Below are 27,263 nucleotides of genomic sequence, written 5' to 3' on the forward strand. Positions count from 1 at the left end.
ATCAAAACAATTTTCAGCATTTAGAGGAAGGTGGGGAAAAGGGAAGGGTAAGAGGGAAGGAGGGAGGGAAAAAATCAGCTTCAATCAGTATTCTAAGTCCATAAGTTCTACATCTGTAGTGAATAACTATAAATCAAAGTTACCCATCAAGTAAGTAGATAAGCTTTTCATAATTGATCATTTTTACAAAACTGTTGTCACTATGTAAATTGTTCTCTTGGATTTTCTGTTTACTTTACATCAGTTCATCTAAGTCTTCCCAGATTTTGTCAAAACTATCTTCTCTATCCTGTCATTTTTTATTACACAACAATATTTTATGACATTCCTAAATCACAACTTGTTCAGCCATTCCTCAGTTGATAAGCATAAGAAATATCTTTGTATACATGGGTCATTTTCTTCCTTCTTTGATCTCTTTGGAGTATAGATTTAATAGTGGTACAGTGGTATGATTAGTTTTATAGCTTTTTAGGCACCGTTCCAAATTGTTTTACAGAATGGTCATACTTGTTCACAGCTCCAACAATGCATTACTGTTTTCCCACATCCCCTCCAGCATTTGTCATTTTCCTTTTATGACATTTTAGCCAAACTGATAGATATGAGGTAGTACCTTGAGAATTGTTTTAATTTGCATTTTTCTAATTAATAGTCATTTAGACCATTATTATACGACTAATGATAGCTTTCATTTCTTCCTCTAAGAACTGCCTGTTCTTGATTATTTGTAAACTGAAAAAAAAAAAAAAATGGATCTTACTCTAATATATTTGGCTTAATTCTCTATATATTTGAGAAAGGAGAACTTTATCAGAGAAACTTTCTACAAAGAATTTTGCCCCAGGTTCCTGTTTTTCATCTAATTTCAGCTGTATTGGGGGTTTTTTGTGTAATGACTTTCTTATTTTATGCAATCAAAATTATCCATTTTATCTTCTACAATGTATTTAGTAACTCTTCCTCTTCCACAAAAACTTGACCATTTCTTCCATTCTCCATTACATTGCTTACAGTACTTTTATGTCTAACCCATATATCCATTCTGAATTTATCTTGAGTTAACCCAGTTTCTGCCAGACTACTTTCCAGTTTTCCCAGCAATTTTTGTCAAATACCGAGTTCTTGTCCCAGTAGCTGGAATCTTTGGGCTTAATATCAAATTATCTAGTCTATCCCATTGATCTATCACTTACTTCTATGTATTCTATATCTAATCTGTTTCATTCTTAATTTATTTCTTTTTTTTCTGGTTCTACATGTACATTAATTAAAAAAAAACAGTTACTTATGAATCATGTTGGGGAAAAAAATCAGAACAATAGGGAAAAACCTTGAAGGAAAAAAAAAAGAAAAAAATGAACATAGCATGTTGATTTATATTCAGTCACCACAGTTCTCTCTCTGAATGTAGATGGCATTTCCATCCAAAGTTTATTGGGATTGCCTTGGATCACTGAACCACTGAGGAGAACCAAATCTTTCATAGTTAATCATCACACAATCTTGCTGTTAATATATACAATGTATTCTGGTTCTGCTTGTTTTGTTCAACATCAGTTCATGTAAATACTTCCAGGTCTTTCTAAAATCAATTTGTTCATCATTTTTGAAAGAACAATAATATTTTCCATATACCATAACTTACTCAGCCATTTTCCAATTGATAGGCATCTACTAATTTTCCAATTCTATGCCATCACAAACAGAGCTGCTACAAACATTTTTGTCCATGTGGGTTCTTTTCCCATCTTTATGACTTCTTTGGATACAGATCCAGTAATGGCACAGTTGGGTCAAAGGGCATGTATGCACAGTTTGATAGCCCTTGGGCATAGTTCCAGATTACTCTCTAAAATGGTTGAATTATCTCACAACTCCACCAACAATGCATTAGTGTCCCAGTTTTCCAATATTCCCTCCAATATTTATCATCATCTTTCCCTGTCATCTTAGCTTCATCTGACATTTCATCAAGCCTACAAGAATCTGTTTTCATCTTCTCAATATAAGAAAACCTTGGAAATAGTGATTTACTTATGGCAAACAGCATTTGGTGACATTAATAAATAAGCAAATGGTCAACTATTAACCAAATGTAAAATATAATATGCATGGAGAAAGGGGAAGGAATATGGGTTACATAAAGATGGGACGAGACAACCAGTTCAAAAGGGAGAAACTTGGGGATTGTGAGCTGCATAGGTCATTGGTTGAAGAAGCCAAACAAAATGATTAATAAAATGTTATTTTATTAATAGCCATGACATATAAGTAAACTGTTGCACTGATCTAGCAGACAAAGTACTAGACCTACAGTGAGAAAGACCTGAGTTCAAAACCTACCTCAGACATTTGTTAGCTGTCTGATCCTGGTCAAGTCACTTAATCTCTGTTTGCCTCAGTTTCTTCAACTGTAAAGTGAGAATAATTATAGCAGCTACTGCATAGAATTGTTGTTGAGTATCAAATGAGATCATATTTACTCAAGTGTCCAGCATGGTGCCTGGCAAAAAAAATAGGTGCTTTTTTTTAAAGGCTTATCTCCCCCTTCCTTTTCTCACCTTTTCCCCTGCCCCCTCTCAACCCCACTCAATTCTGTACACTTACTTGATGTAACATCTGGCAAGTGATTTAATATTTCTGAGCCTGTTTCATCATCTGACTTGGACTGCCTACTCCTCAATAGTTTACGGGAAGAAAATACTATGAAAGTTTTGAAGTCCAATGACTGAGAATTCTTCTCATCTGAAATGTAATATGTTCAAAAGGGCAAGAGCATTACCTCTGAAGAACAGTTAGGTTTGTATTCGGTCCCAACAATGTGGATTTAAGAGTAAGGCAAGCCAAAGGAACATATGGTAATAGAATGGTTCTGAAGACCAATACCAATATGAATCCTCCACTCCCCAACAGACCTAGAAAATGCCCCCAATTAAATCCTGAAAAAGTCACCCATGATTCTTTTTCTAGAACAGCACAACATAGACTAACAGACAGAAAGATCTGTGGACATTGGGGATCTATCAGGCCCGAAGCATGTCACTCTGTGGGACACTCCAGTGCGGTGCTCAGACACAACAGGAGGCCCTAGGCCTATAACTGAGCACTTGCAGACCAATACCAAGATACTGCAATGGGAACAGGCAGGAGCTAACAGCTCAGTCACCCATTTGGCAGTGGAGTTCATGGCAAAGAGGTGCTGGGCTGCATATACAAAGACAGGAGGAAATGCAGAAGCTGCTTGCCAGTAGCAGCAGACCTCACACACAAAGCAAAGTCGCTTGTCCAGCTAGAGAGCTTGGTTGGTAGGGGCAAAGTCCAGCAGCATCTGCTCTTTCAAGGGAAAGAAGAGGAAGTGGAGGATCAGAGCAAATATCTGACCACATAGGAATCAGACCCCTTCACATCTCCAGCCTCTCCCTGAGATCCTAAAATTCTCCAAGAAAGCAGCAATAGGACCAGTCAGGAAGCCTGGAAGAATGGGGAGTACACAGCGTGCCCACACACATAATGACTATTATGGTAACAAAAACAGAAGAGAATGACTCTAGTTTGAGCATAAATTCAAATAAAATTTCTGGAAAACAGAACACAAGAAAAGAGTTTAAGTGTGTTTTTACAAATGGAATAAGAATGCTTAAGGAAAAATCTGGATAAGAAATGAAAACTATGGAAGAAAGAATTGAAAAGGAAATTAATAGGCTGGCACAAAACCTTGCTTAAGCAATAAAAATCTGAATGTATCAAATAGAAGCAATGACTTCAAGAGAGTACTATAAATATTAAAACAAAGTCAAATGACTTAAAAAAAAAAAAAAGATGTAAGCTATATTATAGTAAAACAACTGACCTGAAAAACAGGAGAAAAAATTAATAATCACTAGATTATAATGAATGCTATAACCAAGGGGGAAAAATGCCTAATCATCACATGTCAAGAAATCTTACAAGAAAACTGCCCAGATCTCATTGAACCAGAGAATACAGGGAAACAGAAAAAAATCCATTGATCACCTCCTGAAAGAAACCACAAAATGAAAAATCCCAGGAACATTTTGGTTAAAATCCAGTGTTGAGGTCAAAGAAATGATTCTGCAAGCAGCCAGAAAGAAAAAAAATCAGATACTGAGGAGCCACAGCTATTACAAAGGAGCAGAGAACTTGGACTATGATATTCCAGAAAGCAAAGGATATACATAAGTTTAGGGGCAAGAATAAATTACCCAGAAAAATTGAGTTTAATCTAATAGGGATGGGAATGAACCTTTAATGAAACAGAAGATTCTCAAGCATTCCCAATGAAAAGACCTGAGCTGCATAGACACTCTGAAGTTCAATCACTGCAGTGAAGAGAAAACATAAAAAAGAGAAAAAACACATAAATAAATCTGAGGAACTAAAACAAGGATAAACTGTTACATTTAAATATGGGGAGAGGACCCATGCGTCCTGCTCATTTTGGTCTGACTGCCACAGTTAGACTGAGGTCACTTTAGTCTTCTAGAAGAAAGGACAACAACCCTAATGCTAGCATCCTCTGGGGGTCACAGAGGGAGCCCAATTAAATAAGGTGTTTCTTTAAGATTTTGATGATCTTGAGAGAAAAATGTTAAGAAAGGGGAGGAGGACTATGGGGAAGAGGGGAATTTTCTCCCATAATCAGGGTGCAGAAAGAGTCTATACAAACAAGGAGTTGTGGGAAGCAGCTGATACTTGAATCTCACTCTCCTCTGAATGAATCAAAGGAGAAAAGACAGAATAGGCTACAGAAAGTCGTTTCACTCAAGAAGGAAATAGGGGAAAGGGGAAAAGGGAGGATTAGAAGGAGGGTGGATCAAGGGAGGGATTAGTCCCTAAGCAATATAAACTGTAGCTAAAGATGAACAAAAATATTTATAACTTTTTGAGATAACAAAGAATAGGAATGGGGGTGGGTGGGTCCTTCAATGGGGGAAAAGGTGAACAAGTTATGGTAAATAAATATGATCAAATATTATTGTTTGAACTTTTAAGCAACATGATGACCAACCAGGATTCCAGGAGACTAATGTTAATATGTGTTTTCACCTCCAGATAGAAGTGAAAGCATGCATGATACAATTTTTTATATAAAATTTAAAAATGAGAGGGCAGCATTTAATGGACTGTTTGTCCTTGTTTGTAATGGGCTTTGGGTTTTTTGTATTCTCAATGGAGTGGAAAGGGGGACAGAGAAAGTAAGATGGTAGAAGGAAAAAAGGAATAGAAGGAGGAAGGAAAGAAGGTAGGGAAGGAAGGAGGGAGGGAAGGGAGGGAGGGAGAAAATCTGACCAACAATAAGCAATCATAATGCCTAAGAATTCCACACCACAACCACCTCATTAAGAGCCCTTATCATGAAGACTGCAAGAACCTCTTGGATTCTTTGGGTCTCTCTGAATTTTAATCCATTTCCCATAAAGCTGTTAAAGAGATTTCCTCAAACCTATGGGTACAATAATGTCATTTCCCTGTTCAATAAAATCTAATGGCTCCTTATTACCTCCCAAAGCAAAATTCCATTTGGCACAGAAGGTCTTTCACAGTCTAGTTTGAATTTTCTTTTCCATAGCCATTAAATATTATTCCTCTTCATAAACTCCAAGTAAATTGGCCTTCTATATTTCCTTCTTCCCTCCACCTTTTTGAATTCCTAGTTTATTTCAAAATTCAGCTCAAATACCATTTTTAATCTAAATGAAAACTGTCCTGATCCCCCTAGTTGCTAATGCTTCTCCCACCAAAAGTTACCTTGTATTTATTTTGTATGTACTTATAAATGTTTTTCTCTCTAATAAAATATAAGCTCTTTCTGAAGCAGGATAGTTTTACATCCTTCTATGCTGCTGCATAGCATATTGTAAGCACTTAATAAATGTTTGATGGCATGTTTACTAAGTGCTTATATAAATGCTTGTTGATTGACTGAAAAAAGGTCCTTAACTTCATCCATCCATTAAGCACTTATTCAACTGCTACAAAGCCCATAAAAGAAACTTATGAGGGCAACTAGGTGGCACAGATAGAGCACCAACCCTGAAATCAGGAGGACCTGAGTTCAAATGCGGTCTCAGACATACTTCCTGGCTGTGTGACTCTGAGCAAGTCACTTAGCCCCAATTGCCTCAGCCAAAAAAAAAAAAAAATCTATGATAAAAGCAAGCCAACTAGTGGTGGTAGCAGGCTTGGCAGCCTATACCACCCACACCATCCCCCCTTTCACCACCCTTCCCTATCCAAAGGAAGCTGGCAGTACTTCTCCCATATCACATTTTCACGCATGCAATGTGCTGAAATCTCCAAGAAGGAGAATCCTAAAATACAACTCTGAATAGAAATAAAGACTGGAAGGCCAAGAAAATTTGTGTGGGAACTTGAGGTATGTTTGGATCAATAAAATATTGGAAAACTGAAGTCAGAAAATTATAAGGGAAGTTAAAAAGAAAAGTGGAAAATGTATTATATTCAATTCTCAGTACCATACTTCCTAGGTACAGCCATTGCTTACATTTCCCCACTGTAAAATCAGAAAAAAAGAATATTTCATTTGCAGCTCTCCAAGTATCTGCCTTGAGAAATGAGCCATAGCACTCTCAAAAATAAAAATTCATGTCAGTAAATGCCCTCTGCCCCAGCATCCATGGATCTCATCAACACATTCATTTACACACACCCCACTCTGAAGACAAAATAACAGATTCCTACCTGGCTGTCCCTCGATGGGAATCCATGATAACCTGGGGTCAGTGACTCGTTCTAAAAGAAAAGGATTTTTTAAATGGTAAATGAGAAGGAATGATATTTTAGTATTCTAAAATAACAGTTGCCCTGTCACCCAAAAAATTCGATACAAAATCCCATCCCTGGCATCTAGGCAAGACCATCACCTTGCACCATTCTAATTAACTACAAGACACATATCTTATAATAAATCCTCTATCCTGACTAAAAAACTTACTTTCTTGTAGAATTCTCTTTCCTATCTCCAAAAACACACTTGAAAAAAAAAAAAATCTGCTCCTTCCCTCTAATTCTGCATCACAGTACATTACAGTTTTAGTCCCTGTAGAAAACTCTAACTGACCCAGGGATGCTGGTTATCTTTATACTCAATGCAAACAAATAATTCTCTTTTCCTTATTATCCATATAAATGTGGACTTAGTCAGATATATATTGAGCACTTACTACATGCCAAATATTGTGCTAAGTAGTGAGGATACAAAAGAAAATTAAAATATGGTCACTACAAACTCAAAAGGCCCCCATTCCAATGAGGGAAAACAACATTCAAGTGATTATGTCCATGCAAGATACAGACAATATAAATCTTGAGTGATTCTAGAGAAAAGATTAGGAGGAAAAAGGACTTGACAAAAGCCCTCTGCAAGAAGGTAAGAAATGAACTGAATCTTGACGATTAAGTGACTTGCCTTTATTGCTCTAACAAGAACTGAGTATAAAATTATTTTACAAAGATAGTGAGAAATGTATTCAAACACTGAAATTGAAAGATTATTTTCTAATTAGCAACTAGGAATCCTGAAGTCTGTGTTCCACAATAGGCAATTCTTAAGAGACTTCAGAAATTAATATTTTCAAAGTCCAGGAGGTAACAGTATACCTAGAACTACAAATGAAAGTTAACTTGCATCAAATGATTAGTTCTCTCTTCTGCATCTCAGGGGAAAAGGGCACAGCACCCTGAACTCTGGAAAATCCACATAATTTTTGGCCCTCCATCCTTACTAGAAAATAAATCTGAATTATTATGGTATCAAAAGATAAAATATGTTGATGTTGTATAATGCTATACATATATTCTATGCATTTCTAAGTTTCTGAACTTTTTCTGTGTTATCTGCTGTTTCTGTGAAACTCAACAAAAATTTCTATTTAATTTCTTACATCAACTTGTAACATATACATATCAAAACCACAAGAGGGAAAGTCACGATGTGGAAGGAATAACTGAACCACTAAAAATTGTACTTGCTCCAAAAATGAAGGCAGATTCCAAAAAATCTCTCCTCAGCCCTCTAATCTTGACTCATTCCTTTCTAAATTCATTCTCCTGGAGGGCACAGCCAAGATAGCCAACGCAGAGACTTGCATGAACTCACAAATTCCTCCCCCCCAAAACCATTTAAATAATGCTTCAAAACAAATTCTGGAGCAGCAGAATTAACAAAAGGATGGAGTGAAATAATTTTTCAGCACAAGACAACTTAGAAGGTTGGCAGGAAAGTTCTGTCTCAGTGGGGACAGAGTAGAAAGTATAGTCTAACATAGGCCCTGCCAGGTAAGCCCTACTTTGGCAAACCAACCGCAGACCTTGGGATTAACAATAAGGTGAGGTGGCTTTCAGAACTCTCAACCCAGAGAATAAGAGTCCAATATCAATCAAAAAGAGATTGCTGGGGACATTTTGCTGTCACTGAAAGCAGGATTCTATTGAATCACTCAGTTCCAGGTTACAGTCCAGGGTGAAGAGAAGCACTAGCAGGAACAAGGACCTTGGTTACAATTCCAGGGCAGAAAAGAGTATTTGTGGTTGCTCACAGACCAGAACACAGGACAGGAGAGCAGGAACCATACCTCTCCTTAGATTACACTATCTTGGAAGAACTAAAAACAAGCAAATAACAACAACAATAAAAAGTACTAAACCACAGAAAGACACTATGGTACTGGGAAAATCAAAATACAAACTTGGAAGAAAATAACAAAATCAAAGCAACAACAAGGCACAAATAAAACTGAGTTGATTTCAGACCCCTGAAGAGTTGGAAAAAAGATTTTTAAAATCAAATAAGAGAAGTAGACAGAAAATAAGGAGAGAATAGAGTGATGAAAGAAAACCATGAAAAACAGAGTCAACCACTTAGTAAAGGAGACACAAAAAAATACTGATGAAAACAACATCTTAAAAAAGAGAACAGGTCAAATGGCAAAAGCAGCACAAAAATCCGCAGAAGAAAAGAACTCCTTAAAAAACAGAATTGCCCAAATGCTAAGATTACATTCAAGAATCACTTATGCTGCAAAATTGAATGTAATCTGTGAAGGTGAAAAATTTAGATTTTTTTTTTTAATGAAATGGAAAATTTTCAAGCACTCTTGATAAAAAGAACAAGCTGACTTATGAAACCTGACTTTCAAATACAAGACTCAAAAGAAGCACAAAAGGGAAACAGGACAGAGAAAACATCATAAGATTAAACTGTTTACATTTCTACATAGAAAGATAATACTTGTATCTTCTAAGAACTTTGTTAGAGTTATCAGAAGAAATATACATAAAAAGAGGGCATAGATGTAAATTAGATATAGTGGGATAATATTTTTTAAAAATTAAATTAAGGGATAAGACAAATGGTTGCACTTGGAAAAGGGGGAAGGGAGAGGTAGAATGTGGAAAATTATCTTACATAAAAGAGACACAAAAGAGCTTTTACAGTAGAAGGAAATGAGGGAAGGAGATAGAAGGAAACAGTCTCACTGGAAGTGGCTCAAATAAGCAATTTTTCAAGACCCAGTTCATATAACTGTTCCTGATGCGTTTAGGAGAATTAGATTCTACCTTGTGTCATACTTGTTTATATATATATATATATATATGCATCCTTATTATCCTACAAACTCCTTTAGAGCAGGGATAGTGGAGATTTTTTATGAAGCACTCGGGAATTAAGTAATTTGCCCAGGGTGATGAATGTCAAGTGTCTGAAGCCAGATTTGAACTCGGTTCCCCCTGACTCCAGAGTGGTGTACCCACTGTACCATCTAGCTGTCCCGATTAACTAGATTAAAAAAAAACAAAAAAACAAATTATCAATATCAAAAATGAAAAGGATGAATTCACCACCTATAATCTGCAATTATACCCAAAGAGTTATAAAACTGTGTATATCCTTTGACACTATTAGGTCTGTTTCTCAAGGTGATCAGGAAAAAAGGGAAAGAACCCATACGTTCTAAAATATTTATATCAGTTCTCTTTGTGGTAGCAAAAATTAAGAGAATACCTATCAATTGGTTAACTGATAGTATGTGATTGAGATTCAATACTACTGTGATGTAAAAAAAGATGAGCAAGATAACTTTAAAAAACCATGGAAAGGCTTGCATGAAATAATGCAGAATAAAATGAACAGAACCAAAGAAATATTGGATACAGTAATAGTCACATGAATGCTGAATAAAATGCTGGGTTCAAGCACCACCTCCAATACCTCCTGGCTCCATAACCATGTTTGTTATTTCAACTTAAGCATTCTAGCCTATGCTGTAAGATAGTAAGATAATACAAAAGGTCCCCATCTGTGCTGGTAGAAGCACTTTCCTCACCTGGAAGTTCCCCATTCTAATGAAAACTCGGGTTCAGCTCCTATCCCCTATCTAATACTCTTATGACTGTCTAAATACCGACAAGAAAACCTTAGTTAGAAAATCCTCCCTGTTCTCCTTTGCACAGATCTCAGAAGAGAAAGAGGTCCTTCTCTTTGCAAACAATACCCTTTCTTCTGGTCCCCTCCTGCATCTCTTCAGCGATGATCTAGTATGGTTCTATCAGTCACTCTACAAGCATGCCAGGGGCTACACTGGGTACAAAGAAAAAAAAGCTTGGCCCTGACTGCAAAGAGAAGAAATAACATGCATATCTGGGAATATAAAAAGCACATATACAAGGAATAAATATTAATACAGGGTCAAAGTTGTGAAGAAAGGTCATTAGCATTGGGGAGGAATGAAATGAGTTTGATGTAGATGGGGCTTTTTGTTTCTGTGGTTGCTTGTCCTTCATTCTCTAAGAAGACCATGACATCAGGAAATTGATGACATGACTTGCAAGTGAACTGGCTGTAAGGAGGCAGAGTTGTAAAGGGTCACCAGTCTTACTCTCTCCTCCACAGTTCTCCCAGTCCAGTGGCAAGACAGAAATCAGAACAACTGGAGATGGCTCCCCTCTCCGGTGCTTGAGATGCAACTGAAGAGAGTAAGATTCAATAAGTCAGAGAGGGAGGCGCTGAAGGCAAGGGACAGGGACAGTGCAAAGAAACAGAGTCTCAAGAGGTAAGAGTATCACCTCTGAGGAACAGAAAGAAAGGCCATTTGGCTAGTCTGCACAGTGCAAGAAAGGGAGTAACCTATAGCAAGACTAGAAAGAAAGGCTGACACAAAGTTGTGAAGGGCTTTAAAAATGATCACAAGGTCAATAGGGAACTGCTGAAGTTTACTGAGTAATAAGAGTGACAAGGTCACTCCTCAAGTAAGGAAAAGCAGCTATAAGGAAGACAAACTGGACTGGGAAGAGACTTGAGACTGGGAAGTTAAGAAAAAGGCAATTGCAGTGGTCCAGGCAAGAGATGATGAAGAGCTGAAATAAAAAGGGGCAGTGTGATCAAATGGAATAAAATGAGAAATGTTCTAGAAAGAGAAACCAGTAAGACTGAACAACTAACAGATTAAATTGGATGAAAGAGTGAGGATTAGAGGTGAAGAGACTTTTAAGAATGGTGATACCTTCAGAAGAAAGTTTTGAAATGTCTATAGAGGAAAAGACTTGGGAAGAAAGCCAGTTCTTTTTTGGAACACAAAAGCTGAGATGAGCCTGGGTTGCCCAGTTTGGAACACCCAGTAGAAGATTGAGGCTGCGTGTGTTGATAGGTGAGTCATCTGCACAGAAACAATAACTAAGCCCTTGGATGCGGATGATCAACTTTAACCTTTCCTTACTCATTAGTTCCTTTACTGCTGCCAAGAACAGCCCAGACCACCTCCAATCTTAAGAGTTTCATTTCATCCTATCCCTTTCAAGCTCTGGCTTCCTCTCTCAGATAGCCAAAGGAGTCCAACTCAAATATAAACAGATCCCTTTTGGCCATATATTGACTTAGAAATCTCCAAACTACTGTTAGATAGATGTCCAAAGTCCCAAATTCTGACTCAGAATCAAGTATTCTCTTTCATTGTATCATGCCATTCTTTCAGTTTCTCATCTAATATCCCTTCATATGCCATTTTTTAGCAGAAGAATCAACATTCTGTTTCCATTTGAGATTAAAAATAGATACCATCATTCTCCTGCCCATCCAAAGAAAGGTTTTATTTGCTTCTCCTAAAAACAAGAATGACAGATCCTGCTTCTGTACAATAAAGAAACTTTAATTGAAGTTTTGTTTTGAGGGCTCATGTTATGATCTTTCACACATTCCCTTTTGTGGGTCAAAAAGAATTAGGCTCATTAAAGGCACTTGGAGTTAGGACACCTGGGTTCCAAACAGAATTCTTGATCTAGGGCTAGATGAAACATAAATTCAATTTAGTCCCAAATGCTCACTTTACAAATGAAGAAATGGAGGCTCAGAAAGCTGAAGTGCTTGTCTGAAGTCATCCAGGCAACTATGGTAGAGCCAAGCAAGATTCAAACCCTGCTCAGCCACCACACTTCAGAGCGAGGCAACTTCCCAAACAAGTTCCTCCTTTACAAGGTCATTGAAGGTACAAGTACTTCATAAATCTTAAAGTGTCATAAAAATGCAACAATGTGGAGGTCATTAACATTTGTATGGAGATGGGTTTTCCAAAAGCATCCACTTTATTAGGGAAGAGAAGTCTGACCTGTCACACTGATCAATGACCCCTACCAGTTCATTTAAGGGGATTTCCACGGAGGGAGCTTTTTTCAAATGTGACTTGGGAAAAGTTTGGCCTCAGGATGGTCATTGCTCTTCTGGCATGCTCTTTATTTCACTGTAAATAAGACTACAGCATCGTCCATAGCAAGACAAAACTCAGCTTTGTAAGAAAACAGTCAGAAGTACTCAGCTAGAAACATATGTATAATGCTCCACATTGCTTTATTATTATTATGTTATATATATTATTCATATATATTAATATATGTTATTATTATATTGCTTTCCTCACTACACTGAGAGCTAGGTAGCTATCAGACCCATTTTACAGATGAGCAAATTCAGGCTGAATGAAGTGATTTCCCATATTCAGAAAGCTATTAAATGGCTGCCATTTTTTGTGGTGGCAAGGAACTGGAAACTGAGTGTTGCCCATCAGTTGGGGAATGGCTAAATAAGTTATGGTCTATTAATGTTATGGAATATTATTGTTCTATAAGAAACGATCAGCTGGATGATTTCACAGAAGCCTGGAGAGATTTCTATGAACTGATGCTAAGTGAAATGAGCAGAACCAGAGATCATTGTATACAACAGCAAGATCATACAACGATCAATTCTGACAGATGTGAATTTTCAACAATGAGGAGATTCAGGCCAGTTCCAGTGGTCTTGTGATGGAGAGAGCCAATGCATTGGGGAGACTAAATATAAATCACAACATAGTATTTTCATCTTTTTTGTTTGCTTGCTTTTTGGCTTCTTTCTCTCTTTTTTTCTCCTTTCTAATCTGATTTTGCTTAGAATTGCACATGTTTAACATATATTCGATTACTTGCTGTCTAGGGGAGGGAGAAAAAATTTGAAACACAAGGTTTTGCAAGAAGGGTGAATGTTAAAAAATATCTTTGCATGTATTTTGAAAACAAAAAGCAAAAAAGCAAGAAGGAAGGAAGGGAGGGAGGGAAAGAGGGAGGGAGGAAGAGAAAGAAAAAAAGAAGGGAGGGAAGGAGGGAAGGAGGGAAGAAAGGAATGTCAGCAGGTTCCCAGCACAACAGATTTAAGCGCTGAAGGAGCCTTGTACTCAGATGTCTTGCACTCCTTCTGGAGATAAAACAGTCCAGAAGAGGAAATGGCTTGCCTGTGTTCGTGTGTGGAGAGAACTAGGATCCAAACTCAGATCTTCTGCTTTCCAAACCAAGACTAGGTCTCATGAAAAGTTCAAGCCTTTTACTAGAGCAGGAGTCCTTAACTCTTGGGCTGTCACTGATCCCTGTGGCAGTCTGGAGAAGCCTATGGACTCATCAGGATGTTTTTACAATCATAAAATAAAATGCAGAAAATTACTATTATAGTGAAATAAATTTATCAAAGAAAATCTTTGATAAAAGATTTTGAAAAAATCTTTGAAAAAAGTTCATGGACCCTAGGTCTACCCCAACCCTAACAGGTGAATTTTCCTGTTTGCTATTGTCCAGATTACCTCATTCTTTTTGCACTTAACGTTTGTGAGAACTTCAATACTCAAGAAACTAAGCAGCATTACAGATCAAGGATGATACTCAAATTCATTTATTATTTTTGTATTACAATGGTGAAAAGGTTTACTGGAAAAAGGAATTAAAAGGCGTCTCTGGAACACTGAAGATGTTTCATCAGTGTTCACTGACAGACGATGGACCTGGATGAAGATTCGGCGAAAGAGACTGAGCCCATTGGGAAAGAAGTAGGAAAACTAGAAGAACGTAGGGTCAGGATAGAGTATCCTGGAGCAGAAGAAGAGCATAACCAACAGTGGCGAAGGCTGCACAGAGGTCAGGAAGGAGGAGGTCTAAGAAAAGGCCATTCGAATTGACACAAGTAAGAGACCACTGGGGACTTTGGAGAGAGCAGCTTCAGCTGAATGAGGCCGGAAGCTCGATTGAAGAGGTTTTCAATAAATGTTACTGAATTGAATTAAATATTTCAGAAAGCTTACAAAAGACAGGAATGAAGAAACATTGCTGTGCGAGTCCCAGCAAGTCACTGCATCACTTTTAACTTCAATTTCCTGAGCTGCAAAATGGTAATGTTAGTGTTCATAGTGGCTCTTTCATAGGATTGCTGCAGAGAGCATTTTGTGAACTCTAAAGTGTTACCATCTGAATGGTAATTCAATATGTATCAGTGCTAAAGAAAGTGCTTAGAAATTACACTGGTCACTTTCTCTGTTTTACAGGGAAATAACTTGTAACAACTTGTAAAGCAAAAGGAAAAAAAAAACAACCCAGTTACAAAGTTACAGATATCTGAAGGAGACAATGTATATAGTTAATTGCCGATGGCTGCAAAAGTCCTTACTCCTCAACTTGAAATTTACAATGTAATCAAATTTGAAAGGGGTTATAGTCCAACCTATCACATGGAAGAATTTCTTACAAAATTCTGGGCCAGATTTTCATTCATATTCACTCAAATTGACAAACTCTACCAAAGTAATTTTCCTTCTATGAGAGTGTTACTCCTCTGCTCAAAATCCTTAAACTTAGATTTAGAAAGCTTAAAAGATTGGGGGGGAGGGGAGAGGGGAGAGGAAGAGGGGAGAGAATTCTGTTCCAATAATCAACAGGCAAAGGCCTCCTAAGCATAGTACTGGGAAGAGTAAGGGCTATAACACAACTAGAAGAAAGCAGCAGCCCTCCTCTTTTTTGAGCAGCTGGAGGGGCTATTTCTATGCTCTTAGACAGAATAATAAAAAGGTCATGGGAGAGAAACATAATCCTGAGTCATATTAAAATTTACGGAACTAGACAAAAACGAAGAAATAACATCCACCCAACCCAGCAATCTCCACCAAGGTCTAAAGGGCAGACCAGGTTAAACATTATTAATTAATCCCCAAAGAGAACCCTACTCAAAGGCAGAAGAACACACTGCAGATGACCAACAGAAATAATAACCCATTTCATTTTATATCATATTAACAAACATTTAATAAGTACCTATGTGAAGAGCACAAAACTTAATTTACATAGCTATTACTACTATTAGTGATTCGGATCATTTTTCATGGGGTAATTTATACTTTGCAATCTTTTTTTGGGAAGATTTTATTTTTTGTCACTTTAATACTTATCTAATAGGGAGTGGATCTTAATGTTACATATTTGTATCAATTCCTTAGACGTTTTAGACACCAGAATTGTATTAACAATGCTCAATTTAAAAAAAAAAAAAAGATAACAAATCTGGGAAGACTTTTATGAAATGATGCAGAGTGAAATGAGCATAACTAAGAGAAAATTTTATAATAATATTGTTAAAAAAAAAAAAAACACTTTTCTCCTGACTTCAGAGGTGCTACTCTATCCACTGCACCACCTAGCTGCCCGCCCCCTAAGCCATACATTTTTTAACATGACCAACGTGGTAAAGTTTTTGACATTGCATATTTATCATGTTCCCCAGTCCAAGGCAAAAGGAAGGGAGTCGGGAGAAAGGGAGGGAAAGAGAAAAGAGAAGGGAGGGAGGAGGAAAAAGAGAAGAGAGAAAGAGAGGAGGGGAGGTCACATAGTCCCTTGCTAGGGACTTGCCAGGAACACTGGTGGTTATTTGAGTTAGAGAGTTTGGACTAGAGCAGGAAAAAAAAGTCAATAGAAAATCCAAAATAATCTGGCATTTAAATATAGAGAGCCCCTGAGAAGCAGGGGACACTAGACAGTTTAAGGAGGAGCAAACAAGCCCCGATTGGAAACAGAACAGATCAAAGCTTTTATGCCAGTCAATAGTGGAATCTAACCCATGAGTGATCACTGCCCTTCTAATCTGGGTGGGAGAGGGAGACCCAAACTTCCCCCACTCTACCCCCCAAAAAGCAGAGAATAAAACAGAGGGCCAGACAAAATCACAGATAAATAGCAAAGCTTTGAGAGTTACATCTTGAATTATATATTTAAAAATAAAAAAGTCACAGTTTCACATGCAGATCTTTTTCTGTTCTACAGAAAAAAATAAAACACTCATTTTATTTGGTGTTAAAGATGAAAAAAAATTTTTTTTCTTTAATTCTTTCCTAAAAATGGCTGTGAAGGCACTGATGTAATTCTGCTTTAATTTTATGGTATGACCATTTATGTTCAGAACACACACCATTTTAAAGTTATTATATGGCATAATACATTGGGTTAAATTCAACTTTGCTAAATTTTCACTTTCTTTCTACTTTCCAGTTTTTCAGTAATTATTATCAAAAAGAAATTATTTCTCTCATCATTTATGTTCTTAAGATTATCAAATCCTAGGCTATTATTTTCAATTCAGTTGTTCTACTCATCTGCTTTTCTGATTTATAAGCAATACTTGCTATCTGTATAAGCAAGTCCTGATTACTGTTGTTTTATAATATAGTTTGAGATCTGATATATCTAAGCTTCTTTCATTCATACTTTTTTCATTGTTTTCCTGGTACTGCAAGGTGTTTAAAAATTCTAAATGAAGTTTATTATGTTGTCCGGTTTTAATAACTTGACTGACACATGACCAAAATGATAAATTACTTTAGACACAATTGTCATTTTTACTGTATTAATATAACCCAACTATGAGAATATCTCTCCAATTAAGTTTATCTTTATTTCTGTAAAAAGTGTTGAGTAGTTGTATGTCTAAATTGTGTGTGTGTGTGTGTGTGTGTGAGAGAGAGAGAGAGAGAGAGAAGAGAGAGAGAGAGAGAGAGAGAAAGAGACCATCCAGTTGTTGTTGTTTTTAAAGAAAAAGCCTTGTTTCTAAAAGATCTATAACCCAAGAGCTCATAGCAAATATTTATTTTCCTTGTTGTTTTTCTTTTTTAATTATTGAAGTTTCTATGCCCAAAGGGCTATCTGACTGTGCATATCCTTTGATCTAGCAGTATCTCTACAGGGTCTGTATCCCAAAGAGATCATTAAAAAGGGAAAAGGACACACATGTGCAAAATGTTTGTAGCGGCCCTTTTTGTAGTGGCAAGGAACTGGAAACTGAGTGGATGCTGATGAGTTGGGGAATGACTGAATAAGTAATGGTATATGAATGTTACTGGAATATTATTGTTCTATAAGAAATGATGAACAGGCTGATTTAAGAAAAGCCTGGAAAGATATACATGAATTAATGCTGAGTGAAGTGAGTAGAACCAACAGAACACTGTACATGGCAACAAGAAGATTATGTGACAATCACTGTGACGGATGTGACTCTTTTCAGCAATGAGGTGATTAAGGACAATTGCAATGGACTTGTGATGGAGAGAGCCATCTGTATCCAGAGGGAGTTGTGGGGACTGAATGTGTATCACAACCTAGTATTTTCACCTTTTTTTTTGTTGTTTGCTTGCTTTTTTTTCCTTTTTGATCTGATTTTTCTTGTGCAGCATAATAAATGTGTAAATACAGGAGAACTGCACATGTTTTTAATATATATTAGGTTATTTGCTATCTAGGGGAGGGGAGTTGAGAGAAGGAAGGGAGAAAAATTTGGAATACAAGATTTTACAAGGTTGAATGCTGAAAACTATCTTTGCATGTATTTTAAAAATAAAAAAGTTATTAATAAAAAATAACAAATTATTTAATTTTCTTTCTCTGTTCTTTTTGGACCTGTGACCTCTTAGTAGCAATGAATCCTTTTTCCTGATACCAGTTAGACAAAAAGTTTCCTAGAATCACATTCCAGCCTCAGAAGGGAACCTCTAGATTATTTAGTACAATTTGCACCTGAATAATATTTGTTGCTTCCATCCCTGTCAAGTGAGTGTGAATGAGCAATGTCCTCTCTTTCCAGGCAACTCCTGCCACTCTGGAACAGCTTTCCCCAACATCTACAACTTCCAATCATCACTCACTGTTGGATCTGCTGTCTGGGGTCAAGGACAATCAATCCAATTTCTCTTCCACATGACATCCTTTATTTTAAAGATTTCTGATTCTTATCCCACCCAAGTCTTCTAAGTGACATCAGTTCCTCAAACCCATTCCCATAAGGATCTGTCTCCAGTACTGTCATCAACCTGGTTTACCCAAGTTTCAATGCCATTCTAAAAATCTGGTGTCCAAAAGAGAATTCAATATTCTTTTAAAGCCAGCTAAAATTGCATCATCACGTTTTTGTTAACAGACACTTTTAAAATCTTCCAAAGAGCAATGAATTTGGAGTCTAAGGATTCAGGACTCATTTACTAGTCATATGATCTTAACTAGATGGCCAGCTGGCTAGTACAGTATAAAGAACACTGGACTAGTTAGGTAGCTGCTGTTCAGTTTTACCTGATTCTTTATGTTCCTCTTTCGAATTTTCTTGGCAAAGTTACAAGAGTGAGTTGCAATCTCCTCTGCTACATCATTTTACAGATAAGTGAACTGAGACAAACAGGGTTAAATGAATTGCCCAGGGTCATACAGTGAGTATCAGAGACTAAATTTGAACTAGGGTCTTCCTGACTCCAGCCCAGTGTTCTAATCACTGAACAGTTGCTTGGAGGCAGGTAGAATTCAGACACTTATTAGCTCTTAACATCCTCAACCATAAAATGAGATAATATTTGTAAAGTACTTTGCAAACCTTTAAGCACCATGGAAATGCTAGTTTTTATTGCTATTATTTAACCTCTCCAGGTGTGGAACAGATATCATTAAAGGGTCATTCCTTCCAAAGCTAAATCCTATGATCCAAACCTCCAAGCACATGAAATTGATGATCTCCTCTCATATTAGTGATGCTATAGACTATTACTGCTGCTGTTATTCTCTTCCTTCCTTCCTTTCTTTTTTTTTTTTTTAAACTTCCACTTCTATGACTGCTACTGTTACTAGTAGTCATAGTCCTTATCACCCTCAATACTGAAGCAGCCAGGTGGTACAGGAGAGAGGGCACTGATCTGAGAATCAGGAAGGTCCAACTCTGAATTCTGCCCCTTGCCTCTGACACTTAGCAACTGTATGACCCTAGATAGGTCACTTACCTGCTCTCATCTTCACTTTCCTCTGCCAAATGGGGACAATAAAAGCATATATTAATGGTGATGGTGTGTGGATCAATGAAATAACATGTAAAGCACTTAGCAAGCCTTCAATCACTATATCGACGCTAGTTATTATTATTATTGACAATAATAACAGCTGCAACAACAGACGTGAGGTTTACAAAGTACTTCCCTCAAAAGAACCCTGTGAGGTACATAATGCAAGTATAATCATCCCCACTTTATAGGTAAGGAAGCCAAGGCTCTTGCCCCCAACCAGCAGATAAGAAACCAATCAAACTGGTCTGTTATGAACCAGCTCTCATCTCTTATTTGCTCCCCACTCTGAGGCCACTGTCACAAATTTCAAAATATTGAACTTGCATTTCTGAGAAGCTAATTAACCTATATTGGGATGAAATGTATGTCACGTTTCATTAGCATCATACAGCAACTGAACTAACCAACAATATTACTTATATTACATAACTTATTTATATTACATTAAGTAAAAGTGAGCATTACCTCTCCATTTTTTTCTGAACACATTCATATTCAGAATTACCACAAAGGTATCTCTCTTCCTAACTTAGCCAACAATGGTCCTCATCCTTGCCCTCCAGAATGGATACTTGTGCCTTTGAGCTTTCCAGCAAAAGCCAAAAGCTGAATAATAATATTTTGTCTTTGAAAGTCCAGGCATTTGCTGTCCTACTATGTAACAACTTTGAATGATAAAAAGGGTTGTTTCTGATTATATGCCGCTCACATCCCCCCTCCCCCACCTTCCCCAGCCAAGACTCCTTCACTCTAAAGCACAGCAGTAAGGGCCTGATGATTCATTTCTCTTAGAAAAAGGAGGTGAGGATCCTAATTAGGAACTGAACTTGACAGTAATGCTGTCCCTGGAGAAGATCCAATGAACCTTACCATTTCCTGGACCAGCACATGAACTCTTAATGTACCAGAGAATCTCAAAATTTAAAGAGCTCTCAGGGGCCCTCCAGGTCAGCCCCTATTCACCCAGAGGCCCTCCCACAACATTCCCACCAAGGGAGCATCCCACCTCTAGCTGAAGACCTCCAAACTCTGCAAGGCCATCCCTTCTATTTTGGAGAGGTCAAATTGTTACCAAGTTTTTCTTTATATCCAGTCACTATCTATCTCTACAACTCCGACCTAGTTCTGCCTTTTGAATCCAAAAAGAAATAGTCAAATCAAAACCCATTTTGTAAGCACCAAGAACTATACCCAGCACTGTGAATAAAAATTAAGTTCCTGCCATTAAGGAACTTATATCCTATCAGGGTTGAAAATGTGTACAAATTAAATACAAGTTAACTTAGAGGGAAATGTAAATGCCTTGATGTTCCTTCAAATACCTGAAGATCGTCAAGCCCCTCTCAAGCCAGGCTTCTCCAGATCAAACATACACTATCTTCAAAGAAACAAACACAGTCTACCTTGAGGCCCTATGAAAAAATACTCTAAATCACTACTAATTAGAGAAATGAAGATTAAAGAGATTCAAATTCCTCAAACTCATCACAGTCACAAAAATGACAAAAAAGAAAAATGACGAATGCTGGAGAGAATGTGAGAAATCAGGCACACTGATGCCCTGCTGGAAGAGAGACACGCAAACATATATACTCATTCTGGAAAGAAACTGGAATACTATACAGAAGGTTATTAAATCGTGTTGGACAGACTATTCTACTGCCAAGCCTATACTAAAGAATTGGGAAAAGGTACTGGAGAAAAGAACACAGTGTGAAAACTCAAACTGAAAACCCGACAGAGGAGACACTAATATATTCGAATGAGGAAGTAGAGAAACACTGGAAAGGACCACTAATTATTCAAAGAACATCCTACCAATTAGAGCTGTCCTAAAACAAGACAGGCTGCCTGGAAAACTAGAGTGTTTCTATCACCTGAAAGCATCTGAACTGAGGTTTTAGAGGAGTGTGACACGAGTTTCATGCTTCAGATAAAGGTTCAATGAGAGGATCTCTGAGATCCTTTAAAATTTATGATTTTAACTTAAATTTAAGATTTTAAAATAAAACCAGCAGATGGACCTAAGTAGGCAAAGCTATCTGATGGTGGAATACCTACAAGCAATGACCAAAATGCACTGCAATACAGATTACAAGGCTCTGTAATGGGAAGAACAGTACAAGTTCCACTGAGACAGGATGAAAGATGCTGGAGGTCTAGTCAAACTCCTTGTAGGATGAGATCCCAGAGGCTCAGGAGACCAGGCCCTCTCTGACTCCAAATTCAGGACCCTTGCCACACCATCATCATATAACAGGAAACAGACCATGTCTGCTGAGAAGGAGAGAGTGATCCATTTAGACTAGAGGCTCATGAAGCCCATAAATCAGAGTCCAAGGCAAAAAAGCCACATGCCTAATAAGTAGAAGGAAGATGGCCTCTGAGAACAGGATAAAAGAAACACTGTTCTTTAAAGATGTCTCCAGTACAGTGACATTCACTGGCAGATTTTCTATTAAAGATACATCTTTGTGCCAAGTAAAAGTTACCTGTGTTCCTGCAACTAAGGTCAATGAGGTAGACAGGGCCATTTTCCTCAAGGGGTTTTGAAAAAGAAAGAAGTATTTTTAAAATAATGAAGAGTTCTATTTTTTCTGTGCAAAAGTAGAGCTGTGATGTAAGGATACTAATCACAGATCCTATACCATGGCCACTAGAGCCCTAACTGAAATTCAATCTGTGAGAAGATGGCCCATAGGGAAGACTTCTTTGACAATATTCTATAACAATAATAAGAATTTACATTTTTACAGAACTTTAGGCATATAAAGCAGTATCCCTCTAAGGAAGAATCCCCAATGCTGGGGTCACCATTTTATAGATGATGACCCTCCAAATCTTGGCTGTACCTTCTCCCCGCCCTCCCCCTCCAGGGAGGGGAAGGTGGGGGAGGAGGGTGTCTCCAAGTCTGCAATGCTCTCTCTCTTCACTTCTGCCTTGCCAGGCTTCCATTAAGGTGCAGATCTAATCCCAAAATCTGCATGAGGTCATTTCTAATTCTGTCTCTGTCCTCTCTCTAGCTCCAGTGTCTTCCCTCTGAGATTACCTCCTACTTACACTGTTTATATCTTTTTTGGTATGGTCTCCATTAAAACTGGCGCTCTTTGAGAGCAGGAATCCTTTTTGCCAGCCTTTGTATCCCTGGTGCTTAGCACAGTGCCTGGCACCTAGAAAGCTCCAAATAACTGATGGCTGACAGACTCACGGGGTGAAAAACATGACCTTGAACCTAGGCTTTTTGACTGACTAGCAGGGGCTCCTTCTACTGATGCCTCTCAGGCTAGCTAAGAATCTGTCTCCCAATTACTACTAGTTGTCTTTGCTACTGGTGAGGCTCGAAAGAGGCAGCGAGAAAAGGCTTAGATGCTTGGATCTTGAAAAGACACTAGCTAGCTAAACAAAGAAGTTAAAAAAAAATCTCTTTTTGGCAGCAGAAGCTCTAAAAGGTAGAAAAGCAAACTCCATCACGTGTTCAAAAATCAATCACTAAAAGGGACCTCTGAGATCCTCCAGTAAACCCTCCTCCCCCTGCTACAGATGAGGAAAATTCATAACAAGTAAGGAAGCTCACACAATCCATCAAGGTATAAGGAGGACTAGAACTCGGGCTCTCTGACTCCCCAAGCCAGGACTCATTCCAGAATCTGCCTCATCTGCTAAGCCAAGCAAAGCCCAGGGCAATTTTCCAACCACCCACAAAATTATCGGACAGAGAGAAGGAAAGGAGGCAAAAGAAGGTAAATAATGAAGCTGGCTCAGACAAATGCCGCTCTCTCTCTAGCTGACAACCTTCCCCTTGCCTTTGCATGCATGCAGCAAGCTATTAAAGGAAATGCTGAAGATAACCAAGCTCCCCGAGCCATGTGGTCTCCCTTTCTTGCTGCTGAAGAAAAGCATTTCCCAGTGCTGAAGAAGCCTACTTTTGTTTGGGGAAGCCAAAGACAAAGAGAAGGAGCCTGTGCTACCAACACTATCACATGCAGAAACTCACACTGTGCATGGTTCCCATCATGTATCATATGGCTCTGGAAAAGAAGGACAACAAAAAGCATCTCAGCCATTTGAGCTTAACAACAGTGTGGGTAGCTAAAGAGAGTATAAACACAAGCCAACATGGCGAACCTCTACTGCAGCTATTCCCAACCTTGAAACACATGGATTAATTTTTAATATTAAAAAAGCCACAGATTTCAAACATATAATAGCAACAGTATGATTAGCATCCATTAGCTGAGAAAACATACAATAACTTTGTAGGAATGCAATAATGTTTTACTAAATTTGTATTATTAATAACAGATTTCAAAATAGTGATAAATCCATTTGTGACAAAGGTATCTGGGGCCGGCATATTCCTTGCAACATCCCACAGCCCACCACTCAGTCAACAGCTGACAACACTCAAAGTCCCACATGTACTGGGATGAGGCCTATTAGGTGAAACAACAAAGTGGCAATGAAGAAAAAGAACTTTTAATGATTTGGAAAAGTAAAATATACCAGATTCCACTTGTCATCAGGATTCCTTCTACTACACATAAAAAAAAAAAAAAAAAAAACTCTTTAAAAGGCAACTTAACACTATATCTTAAAAATACAACCTGATACCCTCAAAAGAGAACTAACTGGTCAAAGAATATGGACAAGTAGTTTTCTAAAGAAGAAATCCAAGCTATCAATAATCATATTTTTTAAAAGTTCAAAATCATTAATACTTACAGAAATACAAATTAAAGCAACTTTGGGGGTCTTACCTCATACTTATCAGATAAAAGAGAAAATTAAAAGGTTAAAGGAACTGTAGGGGAAAACTGGCACAAGAGCATAGTGATGATGGAGCTGTGAACTGGCCATAATAAATAATCATTGTCCATTTTATTATTTATTATGGCCGTATTATTCCGCCATGATAAATAATAAAACGGACAAATTTGGAGTAAATTGAAAAGGAAAAAGTGATGTAGAAAGGAAAGAGTAGAATTAAGAGAACAACTTCTATAATGAAATAATAGGAAAAAAAACTTTGAAAGACTTCAGAACTCCGATCAAAGCACTTTTAAAACCACAAGTCCAAAAAGTAAAAAATAAACCTAAAGATTGAGAATCAGCTCACTCACCTCTAAACAGAGGTGATGAAATTAAAATGCAGGGACACATAAATTGTGGTATGAAAAATATGGGGCTCTGTTTTGCCAAATCATATAGCTATACAGTGTTGAAGAAGCCTACTTTTGTTTTGAGAAGACAAAGACAAAAACAAGGAATGCCTGTGCTACCAACACTATCACATGCTGAAACTCACACTGTGGGATTTTTAAAATCTTAATTTGTTTAAATTAGGGGGGATGAGAGAGAGAGAGAGAGAGAGAGAGAGAGAGAGAGAGAGAGAGAGAGATTAATAAAACTTTATATCTGAAAATTTTTTTAATAATTTGAAATTTTAAAAAAAAATCTGCCCCAACTCCATTCCCAATAAAGACCGCTGGGGTCTTCTAGGTCTGTCCCTTCCTAATCTAGAAGTTTAAATCTCCTGCTTTTCAATAGGAAATCACAGGAGCTGGCACCTTAAAACTTTTTCCAAGACATTTTTTTAATGCCCACATCCTTTCAAAATTTTGAATACTCTAAAATCAAGAGAGCTTCACCTGCCCAAATCTAACTTAACTAGCTTTAACACAAGGATTTTTCAGGGATAAGCAGGTAATAAAGCCTCACTGAAATGAGCAAACATTATTGTAGGGGTTCTAGCTTTGGATAGGAGGCTGGCTATTCCTTCCCAGCCTGCAATTCATAAGTCTATGCTTCTAGAGTAAAAAGTCCACTTAAAAATGGATTGTAAGATAAAAGATTGGTTGTTTGTACCTTTAGTCTGTGATTTCGTATAGAAACAAAGTTAAATAACGGCTTAACACCTATAAAAAGCCTATTTAACTCATAGTATAACAAAATTCAAACAAATATTACGATAGAACCCAAGACCTATTTCTACCATTGTTTCCATATTAAAAACTATTATGATCTAGCTTAAGCCAGCAGAAAAAAAATATGTCAAAAGCAACTCCAGAAGTAAACCAAGTACTTCCCACCCTACATCCCCCATAATTTTTCCTAAACTATATATAGAACAGAAGATTCCAGCAGCAACATAAAAGGGATCAATGGGAGAAAAGGAATCTCTGGAGTCCCCAACACTGGTGCGTAGAGAAGAGTTCCTGTGGCCGGCATGAGAAGGACATTAGAGCCTCAATTAGAGCATGCTGAGTACTGTCTCTTTAACCTACCCATTGCACAGACTTGATCAAGGATGTGACACAAATCTAAAACACAATTCGGTTCATATCACAGATTGAAAGAAACAAATGATTAATCTTCCTTTCAAAGTCAGTCATCTTCATAAAAAATGATATCATAAACAAATTAGAAGAACATAGAATAGTTTACCTCTTAAATCAGTGGAGGAGGAAGGAATCTGTGACCAAAGAAGAACTAGAGATCATTACTGATCACAAAATAGATAATTTTGTTTATATTAAGTTAAAAAGTTTTTGTACCAACAAAACTAATGCAGACAAGATTAGTAGGGAAACAATAAACTGGAAAAACATTTTTACATTCAAAGTTTCTGATAAAGGCCTCGTTCCTAAAATATATAGAGAATTGACTCTAATTTATAAGAATTCAAGTCACTATCCAATTGATAAATGGTCAAAGGATATGAACAGACAATTTTCAGAAGAAGAAATTGAAACTATTCTAGTCATATGAAAATCACTATTGGTCAGAGAAATCCAAATTAAGACAACTTTGAGATACCACTACACACATCTCAGATTGGCTAAGATAACAGGAAAAGATAATGATAAATGTTGGAGGGGATGTGGAAAAACTGGGTGGAACTGTGAATGGATCCAACCATTCTGGAGAGCAATTTGGAACTATGCTCACATGAACTGATGCTAAGTGAAATACAGAACTAGGAGATCATTGTACACAGCAACAAGATTATACGATGATCAATTCTGATGGATGTGGCTCTCTTCAACAATGTGATGATTCAAACCAGGTCTAATTGTTCAGCGATGAAGAGAGCCATCACAGAGGACTGTGAGAACTGAATGTGGTTTACAACATAGCATTTTTACTCTTTTTGTAATTGTTTGCTTGCATTTTATTTTTCTTCTCTTTTTTTTTCTGGTTTGATTTGATTTTTCTTATGAGGCACGATAACTCTATATAAATATGTATTCATATATTTGATTTAACATATATTTCTACCATATTTAACATATAATGGACCACTTGCCATCTAGGGGAGGGCATGGGGAAACGGGGGATGAGGAGGTGGGGAGGGGGGGGAGAAGGAGGAAGGAATTGGAACACAAGGTTTTGCAAGAGCTAATGTTGAAGAATTGTCCACTCATATGTTTTGAAAAATAAAAAGCTTTAATAAAGGGAAATAAATGACTAAAAATCATAAAAAACAACAACAACAACAATGTAAGTCATCTTTCTCTTAATTGGTGGCACACTCTGAATTGGGACAACCTTTCTAGAAAACCTCCCAAA

At 37.3% G+C, this 27,263-nt stretch overlaps 1 protein-coding gene across 20 annotated transcripts in view; it reads right to left on the reverse strand.

Moving 5' to 3' along the window:
• Nucleotides 1–27,263, reverse strand: part of RBFOX2 (RNA binding fox-1 homolog 2) — a 222,554-nt gene that overhangs the window by 188,817 nt on the left and 6,474 nt on the right. For 19 of the 20 annotated variants that reach the window (XM_051961666.1, XM_051961672.1, XM_051961658.1 and 16 more), the window contains exon 2: nucleotides 6,727–6,777. In XM_051961666.1, coding sequence (XP_051817626.1) covers nucleotides 6,727–6,777 — 51 coding nt within the window. Of the gene's footprint in view, nucleotides 1–6,726; nucleotides 6,778–23,688; nucleotides 23,725–27,263 lie in introns of those variants that run through there. The other variant, XM_051961659.1, reaches the window with a different exon arrangement.

Source organism: Antechinus flavipes, chromosome 5, assembly GCF_016432865.1.
Source record: "Antechinus flavipes isolate AdamAnt ecotype Samford, QLD, Australia chromosome 5, AdamAnt_v2, whole genome shotgun sequence".
NCBI classification, from domain to species: domain Eukaryota; kingdom Metazoa; phylum Chordata; class Mammalia; order Dasyuromorphia; family Dasyuridae; genus Antechinus; species Antechinus flavipes.